This window comes from Haliotis cracherodii, unplaced genomic scaffold (assembly GCF_022045235.1).
Source record: "Haliotis cracherodii isolate W230 unplaced genomic scaffold, xgHalCrac1.p SCAF_1, whole genome shotgun sequence".
NCBI classification, from domain to species: Eukaryota; Metazoa; Mollusca; class Gastropoda; order Lepetellida; family Haliotidae; genus Haliotis; species Haliotis cracherodii.
The window spans coordinates 27,198,809-27,215,488 of NW_027266264.1; the positions used below are offsets into that span (position 1 = coordinate 27,198,809).

Below are 16,680 nucleotides of genomic sequence, written 5' to 3' on the forward strand. Positions count from 1 at the left end.
CTCTAAAACCCAACCTTCTTTCAGGCAGGGCGTTGAATGTTTGCCCACGGTTCACCTGACGCCTCCTTCTGTGGGATGTCCTCAGATCTTAACACACAGAAGTATCACATCGGAGTAAATGATCTGATTTTAATGAGATTGGTGCGATGTCAAACTGTATTCACTGTCTGGGAAGACAACAACAAAATGATACATGAATCATATGTAGTGTTATTGTTGTGTATGTGAAGCTCTACTAAAGAACTTCCACTAAAGCGACACAGATATACATCAAAGGAACAAAGAGTTTTATTACAAATACTACAAAATATGGAATACAGTGGTATACAATACTACGATGTCATCGAAATTATCACTCTAACAATAACTTATGCACCGTAGCAAAACGATTTTGTATTTTGCGGACACGCAGAACGTTTCGCAAATGAAATATTCAAGCATAAAGTAAACAGTGACGGAGTGCTCGGTGAAAACTAAGCTCACTCCAAAGCATTAACATTAAGTCTTGTCATAACTAATACAGACTGCTAACGAATATGAATATATAATATATACTGTGGATAACGGAACACTTAGTTTTAGACAGATTAAAATGATATGCTATCATGGGTTCCCTGCCTGTCAAGCCCCCCCCCCCCCCCCTTTTTATTTCGAAAAAAATCTTTATTTCTGTATAAATTACCACCAAGGACAATAAATAGATCTTAAACGTGCACCCCCCCCCCCCCCCCCCTTTTAAAAAAAGCTGTATCCGCCCATGGAGGCCTATAACAATCTATGCATTGTCGTAAATATCCCAATCGACAGACCAACTTTGTCAAAGATTAACGTATCATACACGACCTTGCCGTTGTAAAGGAGTACCCCTTCTACGGTTTGTATTCATCATTACAGCGAAACGTGTCGACTGTAACACCTCTGACCTGATGGGTACGGGAAACACCCGATTGACGTGGACCAAGAGGTGTATATGCGTCCTTTTAAAAAGCACGCTTATCATATTGACCTATTATTATAGCTGACATGCTTACAACAAAAAGAGCAATCAGTTGTCTGCGTTTTGGGTAACAAACGGAAATTGACACCCGAATTATCAGCTGGCATGTTCGTATTATGTGCAAACACTCCATTTTCTCTCCAAAAAGCTGTCGCCGCGCTTGATATGGAGTAATATCAGTACTCCGTTAGCCTTGAACTACAGTAGCTCGATGTAGTTTCTATAATGGCGGGGGCCGGGTGGCCCAGTCGTCTAAGGCGCCGCGACCCGCTGTGCAGAGTTGCGTCCCTTGGGCACGCCAGAAACCTATGATTGTGGGTTCGAATCCCGGTTCGCCCCGATTATGTTTCTAGGTTTGTCAGCACCATACCCGTGCTCGTGGGTTTCACCTCGGGCTTTCCTCCCACATTAAGCTTACACACCGTGATATGACTGGAATAATGTTAAAAGCGGCGTTAACACTCAACTCACTCACTCAATTCTATACTGGCATATGGACTCCAGGTTAATAAGGTTCATCTGTATACATGCATCGCTTATACATCTTACTCATACTGAATCACGGATCGGTTCGCTCTGAATACTGTTTCAGAAGACGGTATTCAAGATTACAATAATCTGACCCTTTATTAACAGCAAAAGTGGCCCGAGATTATTAATATGTATTTTTCATATTTGGTAAGGACAGAAATGTATGTGAATGCATGCATTAAACCGTGGCGTGACGAACCATATCCTTGTCAGACAAGGTAAGCTGTCGATGTTGTCCTTCGACACAAGATATATAAATGCTAATATATACTCAAGTTCAAAGGGAAGTAAATGTTATCCCGTTTTTAAGAATGACATGCTTTTCAAAAGGCAGCGGACAACCAACTGCTCTGTTTTTCTTTGAATAGTTAAATTGGTAGTGTGCTTAACTGGGCTGGTAGGCTTTCTCAAGATGTTTCTTTTAAACTACAATTTAAACAAAAGTTCAATTTTCAAAATTAAATTCTGTCCAGCAACATTTGTGTTGATACACACCGATGGTGAAATGTCTGGTAATATAACGCTAAAAAAGTTAAGAGTCATAAGATTCTTCCATATAAACATAGTTAATCTGGCATGAGTGAGTGAATGAGTGAGTGAGTGAGTATGGTTTTATGCCACTTATAGCAATATTTCAGCAATATCACGGCGGGGGACATCAGAAATGGGCTTCACACAGTGTACCCATGTCGGGAATCTATCCCGGGTCTTCGGCGTGACGAGCGAACGCTTTAACCACTAGGCTACCCGACCGCTCCCTAATCTGGCATGATATGACTGATTAACTAATATAGTAATATGAAAGAATCGGGTGATCCTCAACTATTTCTGAGTAGTATAATTATCGTTGTTAGAGATGTACAGCAGTTAGGAAATATTATTTGGCGTGATCTTCAATAAACCCCAAACAGGCACCAAGTTTTCAGCGAGTCTTGACAAGTGGTTTGTTCTGTACATAGTTGTATTGAGAACCATTTATATGCACTTCATTATAATTAATATTAATTTACATTATTATTTGATTTCTATGATCACAGATACTTCTGCCTTTGAGAATACTTGCCTAAGGGGCCATAAGAAATAGGAAATGCTAAAGTTCTATGATATAACTTCCATCACACTGGAATAGCACCGTAGTTGTTGCAGACCTTCTCCCAGACAACTAGGACGGGTCAACTCTCTTGTAGGTCCCGTATGCCGACTCTGTCGTCACGGTGTCACGTGCGACCTTGTCCTCTTTGGAGATCTTCACCGACCCCCCGTCACCAAAGTCATCTCCTTTATAATCCCTCAGAAGTGACATTGTGAAATCCTGGAATACAGTAGTTTGATGAGACAACCTTCATCTTCAGTGAAAACAAGTGAGTGAGTGAGTGAGTATGGTTTGACGCCGCTTTTAGCAATATTCCAGCAATATCACGGCGGGGGACACCAAAAATGGGTTTCACACATTGTACCCCTGTCAGGAATCGAGTTTAAACAAGTAAGTGGTCAAACTTAATCAAGGACCATTTCCGAATCCTTTCTTTTTTGGCCAGTCATAAAATATTCTTGTTTCGCATAAAGTTTTAAAACTGATCAGGTTACAGCGTCTTATGTACCACGTGATCTCGATTAAACCACGCCCCCTATGGCTTGAAGTATGAATTAAGTAAGTGAGTGAGTATGTGTTTACGCCGCTTTTAGCAATATTCCAGCAATATCAGGGCGGGGTACATCAGAAAATGGATTCAGACATTGTACCCATGGGGGAATCGAACCTTGGTCTTCGGCGTGACGAGCGAACGCTTTAACAACAAGGATATCCTACCACCCGTGTGAATATAGAGACAGGGATGTGGCAATGGCTAGGTTCTCTACGAATCGCGTCACTTGGGACAAATATCGAAATCGGGTCGAAAAACGAAATTGTTTTGGGTAAATTTTAGGAATAGATTTCTCTCTTCTGATGATGCGGTTTCTCTGGTAATGCGAAACAAGACATTTATGTTAACACGGATTGTCTGATTTAATTTGATATTAAAAAGCAAATTCCCCACAAAACATTCATGTCCGAAAACACATGGCAGATCCTAACAAGGCAGCGACCCGTGAAGATCCAGGTTAGAATAGATTTTCAGCAACCCATGCTTGCCGTAAAAGGCGACTATGCTTGTCGCAAGAGGCGATTAGCGGGATCGGGTGGTCAGGCTCGATGACTTGGTTGATGCATGTCATCGTATCCCAATTGCGTGGTTCGATGCTCATGATGTCAATCACTGGATTGTCTGGTCCGGACTCGATTATTTACAGACCGCCGCCATATAGCTGGAATATTGCTGAGTGCGGCGTTAAACAACAAACAAACAAAACAAATAACATGGCCGTTAGTTATAAAATCACCGGAGCGAGTGGGTTGGGTTTGACGCTGGTTTGGTAGTGGTCACACTTTAACGCGGTATCGTGGTATTTCTAACACTTTCACCTGTATCTGTGTGTCTGTTACGCTGCCGCCGTATAGTTCTGGCAAGTTCTCCAGCGGAATATACTCGTATAGCTCTGCATAGTCGTTTCCATGAAAGTGATTCTGAAACATAACACTCCACAGTATGCACTGCTTATAATGTCAGATGTCAGATATGGAAATATTAAAATTTTCGAAATTCAGCCAATACGTATTCAATACACTGTGGTCTCTCCCCTGTGATCAGTGACACAATCTCATTAAAATCAGATCTTAGTTCTCGCTACCGCTAAACTTTGTTTAGCGGTAGCGAGAACTAAGATCTGATTTTAATGAGATTGTCAGTGACACGAATATAGATCATTATAATATCATCTTATCATTCCGTGTGGCAGATATATATGATTCCCGTGTTATCAGACTATGGCTGCATGACAGATATATATGATCATTTTCCTCGTCTTATCAGACTATGGCCGTGTGACAGAGATATATGATCATTATTCCCGTGTTATCAGACTATGGCCGTGTGACAGAGATATATGATCATTATTCCCGTGTTATCAGGCTATGGCCATATAACAGAGATATATGATCATTATTCTCGTCTTATCAGACAATGGCTGCATGGCAGATATATATAATCATTATTCCCGTGTTATCAGACTATGGCCGTGTGACAGATACATTTGATCATTATTCTCGTCCCATTTTTTTTGCTTTTACATTTTACTAAGGATTGTTGGTGACGCAGCTTTAAATACATATGCCACACGTTTGTCTTGTCGCTGCAAACTGTTTCCTTGCGTGGATCGCGTTTTAGCGGGTTTAAGGTGACAGGAGCCCCGTTAATTGTCGCTGCCGAGGATTTAATTATCCGAGTTGGATATCCTCCACGTTCACCACGTAGCTGTTACATAATGTACACACTTCCCCGACGCAGCTGCACTTGACAACTCCACACGTGACAATCCACGTGCCGGGAAGAAGGTGATGGCTTATATTAACACTATCTTAGCACAACCTGGTTAGTACACCCATTTAATCAAAACGGGATAACTTTACACTAAATAGGAAGCTGATATGAGCCAGTGTGAATTAGCGGAGAAATAATGATGCGGCTACCGTCGTGGTGTTGATGACTACAGAGATACTCAGCGCGTCTATGACACATATATATGTGCTGACTGAACGCCATGAACAGATGAAGATTGAACCTCCTAAGGACCACGACCTGCCGAGATTGGTATTCAGTTAGGACTGGTGGAAGAGGTGGTCAGTGACCTGGTGGTTTGCGAGTGACAGATACATGGTGGACATAGTTGTGTGAGATCACAGATACATGGTGGACATAGTTGTGTGAGATCACAGATACATGGTGGACATAGTTGTGTGAGATCATCCGATCACTTCAATTCCGGGATGGAAGGTAACGTGTCAAACAGAACGTTTGGGAATCCGCCTTTTGGAACAGATGAAGAGACTTTCACGAAAATTTTCTTCGTCCTCTTCATTGTTTGTGTTATTGAAAATCCGTTCATTGTCTATATCATACAGAGAACAGCCGGACTGAAAGCATCAGTCAGTGCTCTCCTCATCAACGAGTGTGTCGCCGAGACAGTCATGGAACTCATGCTCATTGTCTATATGAGTACACACAAATTGGACGCACTGGACGCCAATACGAAGTACATTGTGGCGATTTCGAGTGGTTTATTTGGGGTCGTAATCCATAGCCTGTCCGCTATTAGTTTCAACATGCATCTAGCTATCTGCCACGGCATCGTGTTCCAGAGACAAGTCACATTGAAGCGGGTTTGGATCTTTATAGTTTTCACCTGGTTTCTCAATCTATCCACATCTCTCCTGACCCTTGTGTCTGACCAAAGCCGCATTGGTATATTTCCCAACTACAGTGGCGCATCAGCGTTTCTGTGGGTTGTATTTAACTTCAGTACACACCTACTTCCATTCTGCGTGACTGTATTCAGCTTCATCAAGATCACTCTCCATTTGAAGAAGACCCAGCCTACTGTGTTAGCAAGGCCCGGTAGTCGGAACAAAATAGTGCTTTCCAGGTTAATCACAGGCCTGTCCATTTATTACGTTGCAGCGTCCTTCATGGCACACCTGCTGAAGAGTCTGTACTTGAACACAGCCATCCAACAACACATGGTGCACGGGGTGTGGAACGTGTTTGTCGGGGCCGTGTATCTGTACCACGTCTTGAGGCTGCCGTTCTACATGTTCGTGTACAAGCCCTTCCGGCAGACGGTGCGGGGGATATTTGGGTGGGGCGCGCCGTGCGCCGGGGGTGTGACAATGCCAGGTCAGCCTGTCGATGTTCATATACAGCGGCGACACAGTCGATGGTGATGATCATGATGGCGATGATGATGGTGATGATGGAGAGGATGATGATGACGATGACGACAATGGTGATGAAAGTGATTATGATGACAATGACGAAAATGACAATGACGAAAATGACACTGATGATGATGATGATGATGATGATGATGATGAAGATGAAATTGATGATGATGATGATGGTGGTGGTGGTGGTGAATCTGGCATTCCATAATGGCACGTGTGGGAGCTACAACGGAGATGTTGATGTTGACGACGAAGATGTTGAAATATTGCAAGAGTGAAACAGACTCCCAGTCGCCGGTGATGGTGGAAAACAATGACGACTTGTATATAAAAATGTGCCAACGGACCTCAAGAATGTATGACATTGTATTGTCATTGTTGTCGGTGTTAAAATTTAGGAAAATTAATTTTTAAATTGTCAGAACATATGTTTGTTTAATCTTAACATTTGTTGAATGATATTAAATATTTATTTAAAGAGGTACATGGAAGTTTGTTTTCTTGAATTGAAAACTGAAAACTGATATTTGGTTGTTCTGCATGTGTGTGTGTGTGTGTGTGTGTGTGTGTGTGTGTGTGTGTGGTGGGGGCGATCAGGTGACATTATTGCTCTTTTCAGTTAATTCTACGTCGAGTGAGTGAGTGAGTGAATAAGGCGATTAAAGTTCTGCTCTCTGTCAACACATAATTGAGCATTGATCTTTACATTTAGTTTTAACTGATATGTAATTTAGATATATCAAATGAACGATATCATTTCCTACACATTTATTAAAAAACAATGTCCCTTAAAATTTGACAAGATGAAATGAAAAAAAACCCCACCTTCCCATTACTACACGAAGTAGAATCACCGCATGAATCACTGCACCCCAATGGGGTTAGGATGGTAAGACAAGGAGTCCTTACTACTTTACATGTGTAAACCTAAGAAGAAAGTAACCCTCAGCTGTGATGGAACTGATTTAACAGCTGCCGAGTTTGTTTGGTGCTCACACTATCAACCATTGGTTTGTCTGCACCAGAATCGATTGCACATTATAGAGCTTTGGTATTAATAATCACGGCATGACCTTTCTTTACTGAGTGAGTGAGTATGGTTGTATGCCGCTTTTAGCAATATTCCAGCAATATCACGGCGGGGGACACCAGAAATGGGCTTCACACTTTGTACCCATGTCGGGAATCGAACCCGGGTCTTCGGCGTGACGAGCTAACGCTTTAACCACTAGGCTACCCGACCGCCCCCACTCTCATTACTCGATCAGACTCTTACCCGCCCCTTTAACCTTGTGCTGAGGAACGGCTTGACGAGGGTGTACAGGCGATCAATGGCCCCAGATTCGTTCATGTTGTGGAAGCCATCAAACCGAGCAGGAAACGCTTCCTGGAAACATACAGAGTACGAATGCGATTCAGCAAATATGTTTATTATAGGATTTACATGTATTGTAAACTGCCGGGCAAAAGAAAGTATACACCCGTGTTTGATGGCTAAAAATAAAAGAAATGGTTATTCGATGGAGACGCTTTAGTGCTTCGGCTGCACAAGCGGGTCCTCGTGAACACGGCCTCGGGGTAATTAGAGAAAACGGCCACTGCATAAGAGAAAACGACCACCACGTTTGGAAAAAACGGCCAATGTATAAGAGAAAACGGCCCCCACGTTTGGGGAAAACGGCCAATGCATAAGAGAAAACGGCCAATAGAGTTAGTGAAAACGGCCACCACGATGGGAGAAAAATGGGCTCTATATTTAAAATGTTGAAAATAGTGGAATACTTTGATAAACTAATACAATTTAAGATAATTTAGTTACTCCCTTTTCTGTTACTCTTTAACTGACAATTTTCTCCAGGCCCCGGGATCATGAAAGTGGTTTTAGCTCAAATTTTGCAATCACGAATTTTGCCTTAAGTTTTTAAGATTTTGCTTAGCTAAGATTCGGTCTTAGCAAAATCTTAGCTAAGTCTAAGTCTAAGACCGTCGTCGTAGGTACACGCGCACGTTATACTGTACTACGGTAATCATTGGATGCCGAGGGTTTTTTCTGACGTACATTTTCCTAAGATCGGAAAAGTGAATGTTGTACGAGAATTGCGCTCACTCGGCACTGGATCTACCTCTGGCTATAAAATTTCGCAGATATGTAGAATATTAGATTTCCTATCTGATGTTGTAAATTTACCTGTAAATATTACACCAGTTTGAAAAAAAGACACTGGTAAGTTTTGTCCGAGAATTTATACAGCGTTGAAAAACCGGAAATTTATCCGCGTTTTAGCGAACACCGATAAAAGTACTGAGCGACGATCTTTTTATTCAGCAACTTTACAGAAACTGTGAGCGAACAAAATACCGCCTAATATTTGAAGGACATAAATATATATCAAATGGAGTTATATGCGTATGTACAACGACATAAATTCAATGGAAAAAAATTGGACCTATTTCAACCCGGATATACCAACGGGGTGCAACCATCATAGGTTGATGCATGTTATCGTATCCCAATTGCGTGGGTCGATGCTCGTGTCAATCACTGGATTATCTGGTCCAGACTCGATTATTTACAAACCGCCGTCTTATAGCTGGAATATTGCTGACGTAGTACAATACTAGATACTGAGGGTCATTCAGACCCGGAATCCCCACAGTGTGTACGCTAAATAACGACTTGGTCTTACCTCATAGAGTTTGCTGAGCTTCCGCATTAGTGGTATTGAGAGTGCTCTAACGTGTTTCCATGACAACGCTTCCATGTCCTCAACAGTCCTTAGTCCTCCTATTTGAGTCTCGGGGTCCTGCAACATACCGGTGTTTTATTGGGGATCAGCTTGCATCGGAACGCAACAGCTTCAAGACCAAGTAAAACATATCGACGTTTGTTCATGGGGATTCCTGACTTTTGAACGCAATAAATTCAAAACCAAGTAAAACAAATTTTAAAGAATGGGTAAAAACTATTTATGGCAGATCTCACGACAGTGTGGATAGCTGAATTTACAGTTACCGGTTACGCCAGGAAATGTAATAAACACGATCATTTAAGTCTCTGAACAGACCTGTATGAGTTTGAGCTGGAGAGAAATAGTAAGTCTGAAGAGATCTATCATCGGCGTGGTTTCCGGCTCCCAGAGACCTGCAATGATGACGCTCATATGATATATGACACAGCCTACTGTATGACACACGGGTACAATCCATGGTAGGCTATATGACACAGCCTACTGTATGACACACGGGTACAATCCATGGTATGATATATGACACAGCCTACTGTATGGCACACGGGTACAATCCATGGTATGATATATGACACAGCCTACTGTATGGCACACGGGTACAATCCATGGTATGATATATGACACGGCCTACTGTATGACACACGGGTACAATCCATGGTATGATATATGACACAGCCTACTGTATGACACACGGGTACAATCCATGGTATGCTATATGACACAGCCTACTGTATGACACACGGGTACAATCCATGGTATGCTATATGACACAGCCTACTGTATGACACACGGGTACAATCCATGGTATGCTATATGACACAGCCTACTGTATGACACACGGGTACAATCCATGGTATGCTATATGACACAGCCTACAGTATGACACACGGGTACAATCCATGGTATGCTATATGACACAGCCTACTGTATGGCACACGGGTGCAATCCATGGTATGATATATGACACAGCCTACTGTATGACACACGGGTACAATCCATGGTATGCTATATGACACAGTCTACTGTATGGCACACGGGTACAATCCATGGTATGATATATGACACAGCCTACTGTATGACACACGGGTACAATCCATGGTATGCTATATGACACAGCCTACAGTATGACACACGGGTACAATCCATGGTATGCTATATGACACAGCCTACTGTATGGCACACGGGTGCAATCCATGGTATGATATATGACACAGCCTACTGTATGACACACGGGTACAATCCATGGTATGCTATATGACACAGCCTACTGTATGACACACGGGTACAATCCATGGTATGATATATGACACAGTCTACTGTATGGCACACGGGTACAATCCATGGTATGATATATGACACAGCCTACTGTATGGCACACGGGTACAATCCATGGTATGCTATATGACACAGCCTACAGTATGACACACGGGTACAATCCATGGTATGATATATGACACAGCCTACTGTATGGCACACGGGTACAATCCATGGTATGCTATATGACACAGCCTACAGTATGACACACGGGTACAATCCATGGTATGCTATATGACACGGCCTACTGTATGACACACGGGTACAATCCATGGTATGATATATGACACGGCTATTTGTATGGTATATACATTTAGATACAATCAATGGTATGATATATGACACGGCTATTTCTATGGTATATACATTTAGATATAATCCATGGTATGATATATGACACGGCTATTTGTATGGTATTTAATTTAGATACAATCCATGGTGTGCCCTGTAATTATAACCAAAGATGGATATGTGACACAGCCCTCTGACTCACCTATCCTGACGTACAACACTCTACCTCCTGTTATCCCCTGACTCACCAATCCTGACGTTCAACACTCTACCGCCGTTATCCCCTGACTCACCTATCCTGACGTACAACACTCTACCGCCGTTATCCCCTGACTCACCTATCCTGACGTACAACACTCTACCGCCGTTATCCCCTGACTCACCTATCCTGACGTACAACACTCTACCGCCGTTATCCCCTGACTCACCTATCCTGACGTACAACACCCTGCCTCCCTGCACGTCTCGGCCCGGCAACACACCGAGGAGGCCGCTGTTAACGATGTCGCGAGCCTCCTGTAGAGGTAGCGGCGTGAAGAGGTCGGGGTTGTTGGCCTTGTACTTGTAGAACGCCTTCACACAGTCGGACGTCTGCTTCATTCGGAATTCGTTCGCACGGAGGAAGCGAAGCAGACGACTTTCGTCCGCTGCAACATCTGGAACTTTGAACGACATGGATTGATAAGAGTGTGGGTCTTTTATTTATACGTTTGATTCAAACTGAATTTGTTCGCAATTCAATGACATCAGATGGATTGTGGAAATACAGGAATATGCTTTAATAACATACGGAAGCAATAATGTTCGGTATCATGAATTGTTTATTTTTATGAAATTGTGTGCTCAGTCTTCACTACAAAAATTATATATACTACAGTATATTACATACACTGAATAGAAAGTAGCGAGTAAGTGAGTGAATGAGGTTCCGCGCCGTTGTGACGGTGGTCTGTAAATAATCGAATCCGGACCAGACAATCCAGTGATTGACATCATGAGCATCAATCTGCGCAATTGGATACGATGACGTGCATCAACCAACTCAGCGAGCCTGACCAGCCGACCCCGTTAGTCGCCTCTTACGACAAGCATATTCGTCCACCTCGGATCGTCATTTATGTCAAGGCGTCTATGCTTCATGTGCTAAAAAGACTCAAAATGCTTGACTTAGATCACTATGGTGAAACCTACGAGCGCGGGTGTGGTGTTGACGGACCTAGCAGCATAATGGTGGCGAATCGAACCCACGACAAGTGGATCTTGGCACAGCGCCTCAAAGTCAAAATGATGACTTTGCTCGTATGTTTTAACAACTTACGCAAAATATGTATTTGTCTGCATCCCGTGTAAGACCAGACTGGGAAGTACTTGCTCATTTATCAATATGATTTTTTTGTTTTGTTTGTTGTTTAACGCCGCACTCAGCACTATTCCAGCTTTATGACGGCGGTCTGTAAATAATCGAGTCTGGATCAGACAATCCAGTGATTGACATCATGAGCATCAATCCACGCAGCGAGCTCGACCATCCGATCCCGTTAGTCGCCTCTTTCGAAAGCATAGTCGCCTTTTACGGCAAGCATGGGTTGCTGAAGACCAATTCTACCCCGGATCTTCACGGGTCTTATTGGTATGATGGCGGTGGGGGTAGTCTAGTGGTGAAAGCGTTTAATTCCTCACATAGGTAAACTGTGTTAAATTCTCTTCTGGTGACCCCGCCGTAATTTGGCGGGGACATTGCGGACAGCGACTTAAAATCTTATTCTTTCACTCTTGACTCGAACCTACATTATTTCAGCATGAGTGCATACAGAAGTTAAAAACTCCTTTTTGTTCGTCTTGTGAAATCGAGACGTCGGCAGTTGATAACGTCTAGCGCTTCTAATGATGTTACTCCCTTCCCCACTGATTCGTGAAACGTGTCTGACACTGCACCCGCCTAACAAGATTTACACTGACATCACAGCTAGTATTTGTATGACCATATATTATATATGAGAGCAGTGTTCTGAATCTTCAACACACGCTTTTGTCACTATGGAGTAATTACGACAGCCATCAGCCGACATAGGGGATGATTGTCGTTTGACGGGTTTCCGAGATTCCCTTTTACACTGCGTGTTACGCTTACAACTGAGCGCAAAATTGATTTTTGGATGCATACGAACTTGGCGTTCGCATATTTATATACAAAGCTCGAAAATTAGTTTAATAGAACATAGTATATCGTAGGAACGGAGAACACCATGTGCCATCAGTGCACAGCATGAGTCGCTGGAGCAGGTCCCTTGTTTTGTTTCGTCTCGAGGTGGATGAGTTGAAATGGGGTTTTACGTCGCGTTCAAGATTATTGCACTTATATAGCGTGCATGCACGTGTGTGTGTGTGTGTGTGTGTGTGTGTGTGTTGTTGTACAAGTCCGGGCTTATACCGATTTTAAAGTGCTAGTCCAATGAGATACCATGTCGTAGTTTAACATGAATACCCCTCTCAGACACCGTATACTGACTCCGAGTCGACCAGTCCTTGTGTTAACCCCTTAATTGAGCCCCCGACCCTCCGCTCTCCTGGGGTACGCTCTAACACTAGACTAGTGGGTCTCGACTCTCGAAAAAGGAATATGACTGAACTATGGTTTGGATTATTATCCATGTGGCTTAGGCGTTTTAATCAATGACAAGGTCATCGATAACGCATATCCGTGTTTCCGATGAAATTTAACTAAAAAACCAGGGTTGCCAGACAATGCAGTCAGTGCAGTTATTAAATAAACATAGTAACCATAGTTACACATTAACGACCAGTAACCTAGCCATAGCAGCCAACAGTGTCATTACCATAGCAACCATCAGTGTTTGTTTGTTGTTTAACGCCGCACTCATCAATATTCCAGCTATATGACGGCGGTCTGTAAATAATCGGATCTAGACCAGACATTACAGTGATTAAAATCATGAGCATCGATCCACGCAATTGGGATCGATGACATGCATCAACCAAGTCAGCGAGCCTGACCACCCGATCCCGTTAGTCGCCTTTTACGACAAGCATGGGTTGCTGAAGACCGCCTCTAACCCAGATTTTCACGGGTCTCATCAGTGACAATGCCACCAGTGACGTTCCCAACCACCTGTGACCTTGCCATTACAGCCAACAGTGACATTACCATAGCAACAACAAGTGACCTTGCCATTGCAGCAACCAGTGACATTCCCATAGCAACCACGAGTGACCTTGCCATTACAGCAAACAGTGACATTACCATAGCAACAACAAGAGACCTTGCCATTACAGCCAACAGTGACATTACCAAAGCAACAACAAGTGACCTTGCCATTGCAGCCACCAGTGACATTCACATAACAACAACAAGTGACCTTGCCATTGCAGCCACCAGTGACATTCCCATAGCAACAACAAGTGACCTTGCCATTGCAGCCACCAGTGACATTCACATAACAACAACAAGTGACCTTGCCATTGCAGCCACCAGTGACATTCACATAGCAACAACATGTGACCTGGTCATTGCAGCCACCAGTGACATTCACATAACAACAAGTGACCTTGCCATTGCAGCCACCAGTGACATTCCCATAGCAACAACATGTGACCTTGCCATTGCAGCCACCAGTGACATTCCCATAACAACCACGAGTGACCCTGCGATTACAACTACCAGTGACATCATCAAAGCAACCCCAACAACCTGCACAGTGACATTCACTATTAACACCCAGTGACCTTAACATAGTACTTTCCAGTGGTTGGGTGAAATGGGGTTTAACGTCGCGTCCAAGATTATTTCACTTATATAGCGACGCACATGCACGTGTGTGTGTGTGTGTGTGTGTGTGTGTGTGTGTGTGTGTCTGCTTGTACTAGTTCGGACTGATGACGATTTATCTTGCTCCCACACCGAGATACCATGCCACAGTTTAACATGAATACCCCACTAAGACACACTATACCTACCCCTTAATGCCGAGCGCCAGACAGGGTAACAACAACTACCATCTTTTAACGTCTTTTGGTAAGACGCGGCCGGGGATTGAACCCCGGTCCTTCCGCTCTCCGGGCGGACGCTCTACCTCTAGACCAAGGAGACGGACAACCACACTAAATGTCACTATTGACTTTAACATTAATTTTGCATATATGGGTAGCATATGCCTCCAGTCCTACATAAGGAGATTGTTGTGCGGGTGTATACCTCCTGGGTGGTCTTACCGAGTGTCTTGAGGGTGGACTGCATCTCCTCCAGGATAATCGCCCTTGCGCTCAGGTCTTCACTCGCGTATAACGCTGCCCTCTCCCGCAACTCCGGCGTGAGCTCATCTACCACGCATCCCGCTGACGTCATTCTCTCAGGACTGATATAAACTGCAGTTCCATAGATTATAAATATTATAAATATAAATATGTCAAATGAAGTCATTATGATTCTCAACTGAGTGTTAGCTCTCGTGACAAGGCTGATACACATTAACGTGTGGACTGTGTTTCAGCTTCGTATTTTCTCAATGTGGGTTTTCGGAACAGGTCCTGGAACTTTCATCTAGTGAGTGAGTGAGTGAGTTTGGTTAAACGCCGCTTTAAACAGTATTCCAGGTACGTCCCGGCGTGTCAGCTTAATGTGGGAAGAAAGGCGAAGTGATGTGGGTCTCAGACGGTTACTGACAAACCATGAATCATATAAAGATGGATCTGGGATTTGAACTCACTGAACCGACTGACGTGCGCAACTTCGTATAGCGATCTGCGGTACATACTGGGCTACCGTATCCCCATGCTCCGAAAACCAACAGACATGTATTCTAAAAGAGTAATAGTGAGTGAGCTTTTGTTATTTTTGTTTGTTTGTTTGTTGTTTTTTCGTCACACTCAGCAATATTCCAAAAAAACCACAATAAGCAACGAACCACGTGGACGGGGTACGATGTCACACAAGCTGACCGGACTCCGACGACAAGCTTTGGGTGTGGGGATCTATTCTAGTCCCGGTTATGTTTGTTTGATGTTTAACGCCACACTCAGCAATATTCCAGCTATATGACGGCGGTCTGTATGTAATCGGGTCTGTCCAGACAATCCAGTGATTAACATCATGAGTATCAATCACGCAATTGGGATATGATGACATACATCAGCGAGCGTGATCACCCAGTCCATTTAGTCGCCTCTTTCGACAAGCTGGGTCCTATATTCTAACTCAGAATCCTCGTGGGTGGAATATTTAGGGGTTGTGGCTACAGTGAGGAAACGAAATGAATATCGGTTTTCTGCATAATGACAGTTGTCTTTGTGGTCCTCATATAGCTATTGGAGTGACACACTCACAGCAAGAGCAGACAATCCATGCTGGACACAGGGGTAAATTTCACCCGATCTACAAGATTTAATTTCAATGAGAAATACAACATTTGTGTTCGACTGCCACACTTTACAGTAGTCATTCTGTTCAATGCCTGTTCAGTGTTTAAGCTCTCGCAATGACATTACTGTGAAAGGGTGTCTGTCTATATGCGACTGGTGAGACAATGTGGACTCTCTGCCGTTGTTAGTACACGGTATTAGACTGTTAGTCAGTTGCATCGTGAAATACTTATCAGGCATCTTTTACTTACCTTGAGTGGTGGATGCAAGAAGAAGTAGCTCGGCCTCGAGTGTTGTTATATTCAGACTGACGCTTCTTGAACGCAGTCATCCGTGAACACAGTCCTACACAGCCAAAAACACTCCTACACAGCCGAACACAGTCCCCCCCTACGCAGTGGCGGGACAAACCTGAAACATCCCCCAACACAATGCGGGTGTGTTTAGGCGAGTGTTCTTGTGACGTTCGAGACGCGTACCTAGTTTACTTGTTCAACGAGTTCAGGAATTTCAAAGGCGAAATAATGTCCTGAATGAAATCCAGAGTCGCCTTTGATTTCTTACATAATACGAAGGGAGATAATTCGGGTTACAAAAGGACCAGC

At 43.4% G+C, this 16,680-nt stretch overlaps 1 protein-coding gene across 1 annotated transcript; it reads right to left on the reverse strand.

The window, feature by feature from the left end:
• Positions 1-749: 749 nt before the first annotated feature.
• LOC139475292 (alpha-tocopherol transfer protein-like) lies at positions 750-16,477 on the reverse strand. The gene is made up of 8 exons (XM_071258525.1): positions 16,327-16,477; positions 14,930-15,082; positions 11,128-11,361; positions 9,413-9,489; positions 9,035-9,151; positions 7,624-7,734; positions 3,993-4,094; positions 750-2,840 (listed from the first exon to the last, which is right to left on the reverse strand). The coding sequence occupies exons 2-8, from the start codon at positions 15,060-15,062 to the stop codon at positions 2,691-2,693; spliced, it is 924 nt and encodes a 307-aa protein (XP_071114626.1). The 5' UTR covers positions 15,063-15,082; positions 16,327-16,477; the 3' UTR covers positions 750-2,690.
• Positions 16,478-16,680: the final 203 nt, after the last annotated feature.

Bases quoted from the DNA above. Each gene is read 5' to 3' on its own strand.
- LOC139475292 (XM_071258525.1), bottom strand. From the start codon at position 15,062: ATGACGTCAGCGGGATGCGTGGTAGATGAGCTCACGCCGGAGTTGCGG. The intron at 9,490-11,127 runs GTGAGTCAGGGG...TCATCATTGCAG, and splicing joins GGTGTTGTACGTCAGGATAG to GTCTCTGGGAGCCGGAAACC. The intron at 9,152-9,412 runs GTCTGTTCAGAG...GGTATGTTGCAG, and splicing joins TCCAGCTCAAACTCATACAG to GACCCCGAGACTCAAATAGG.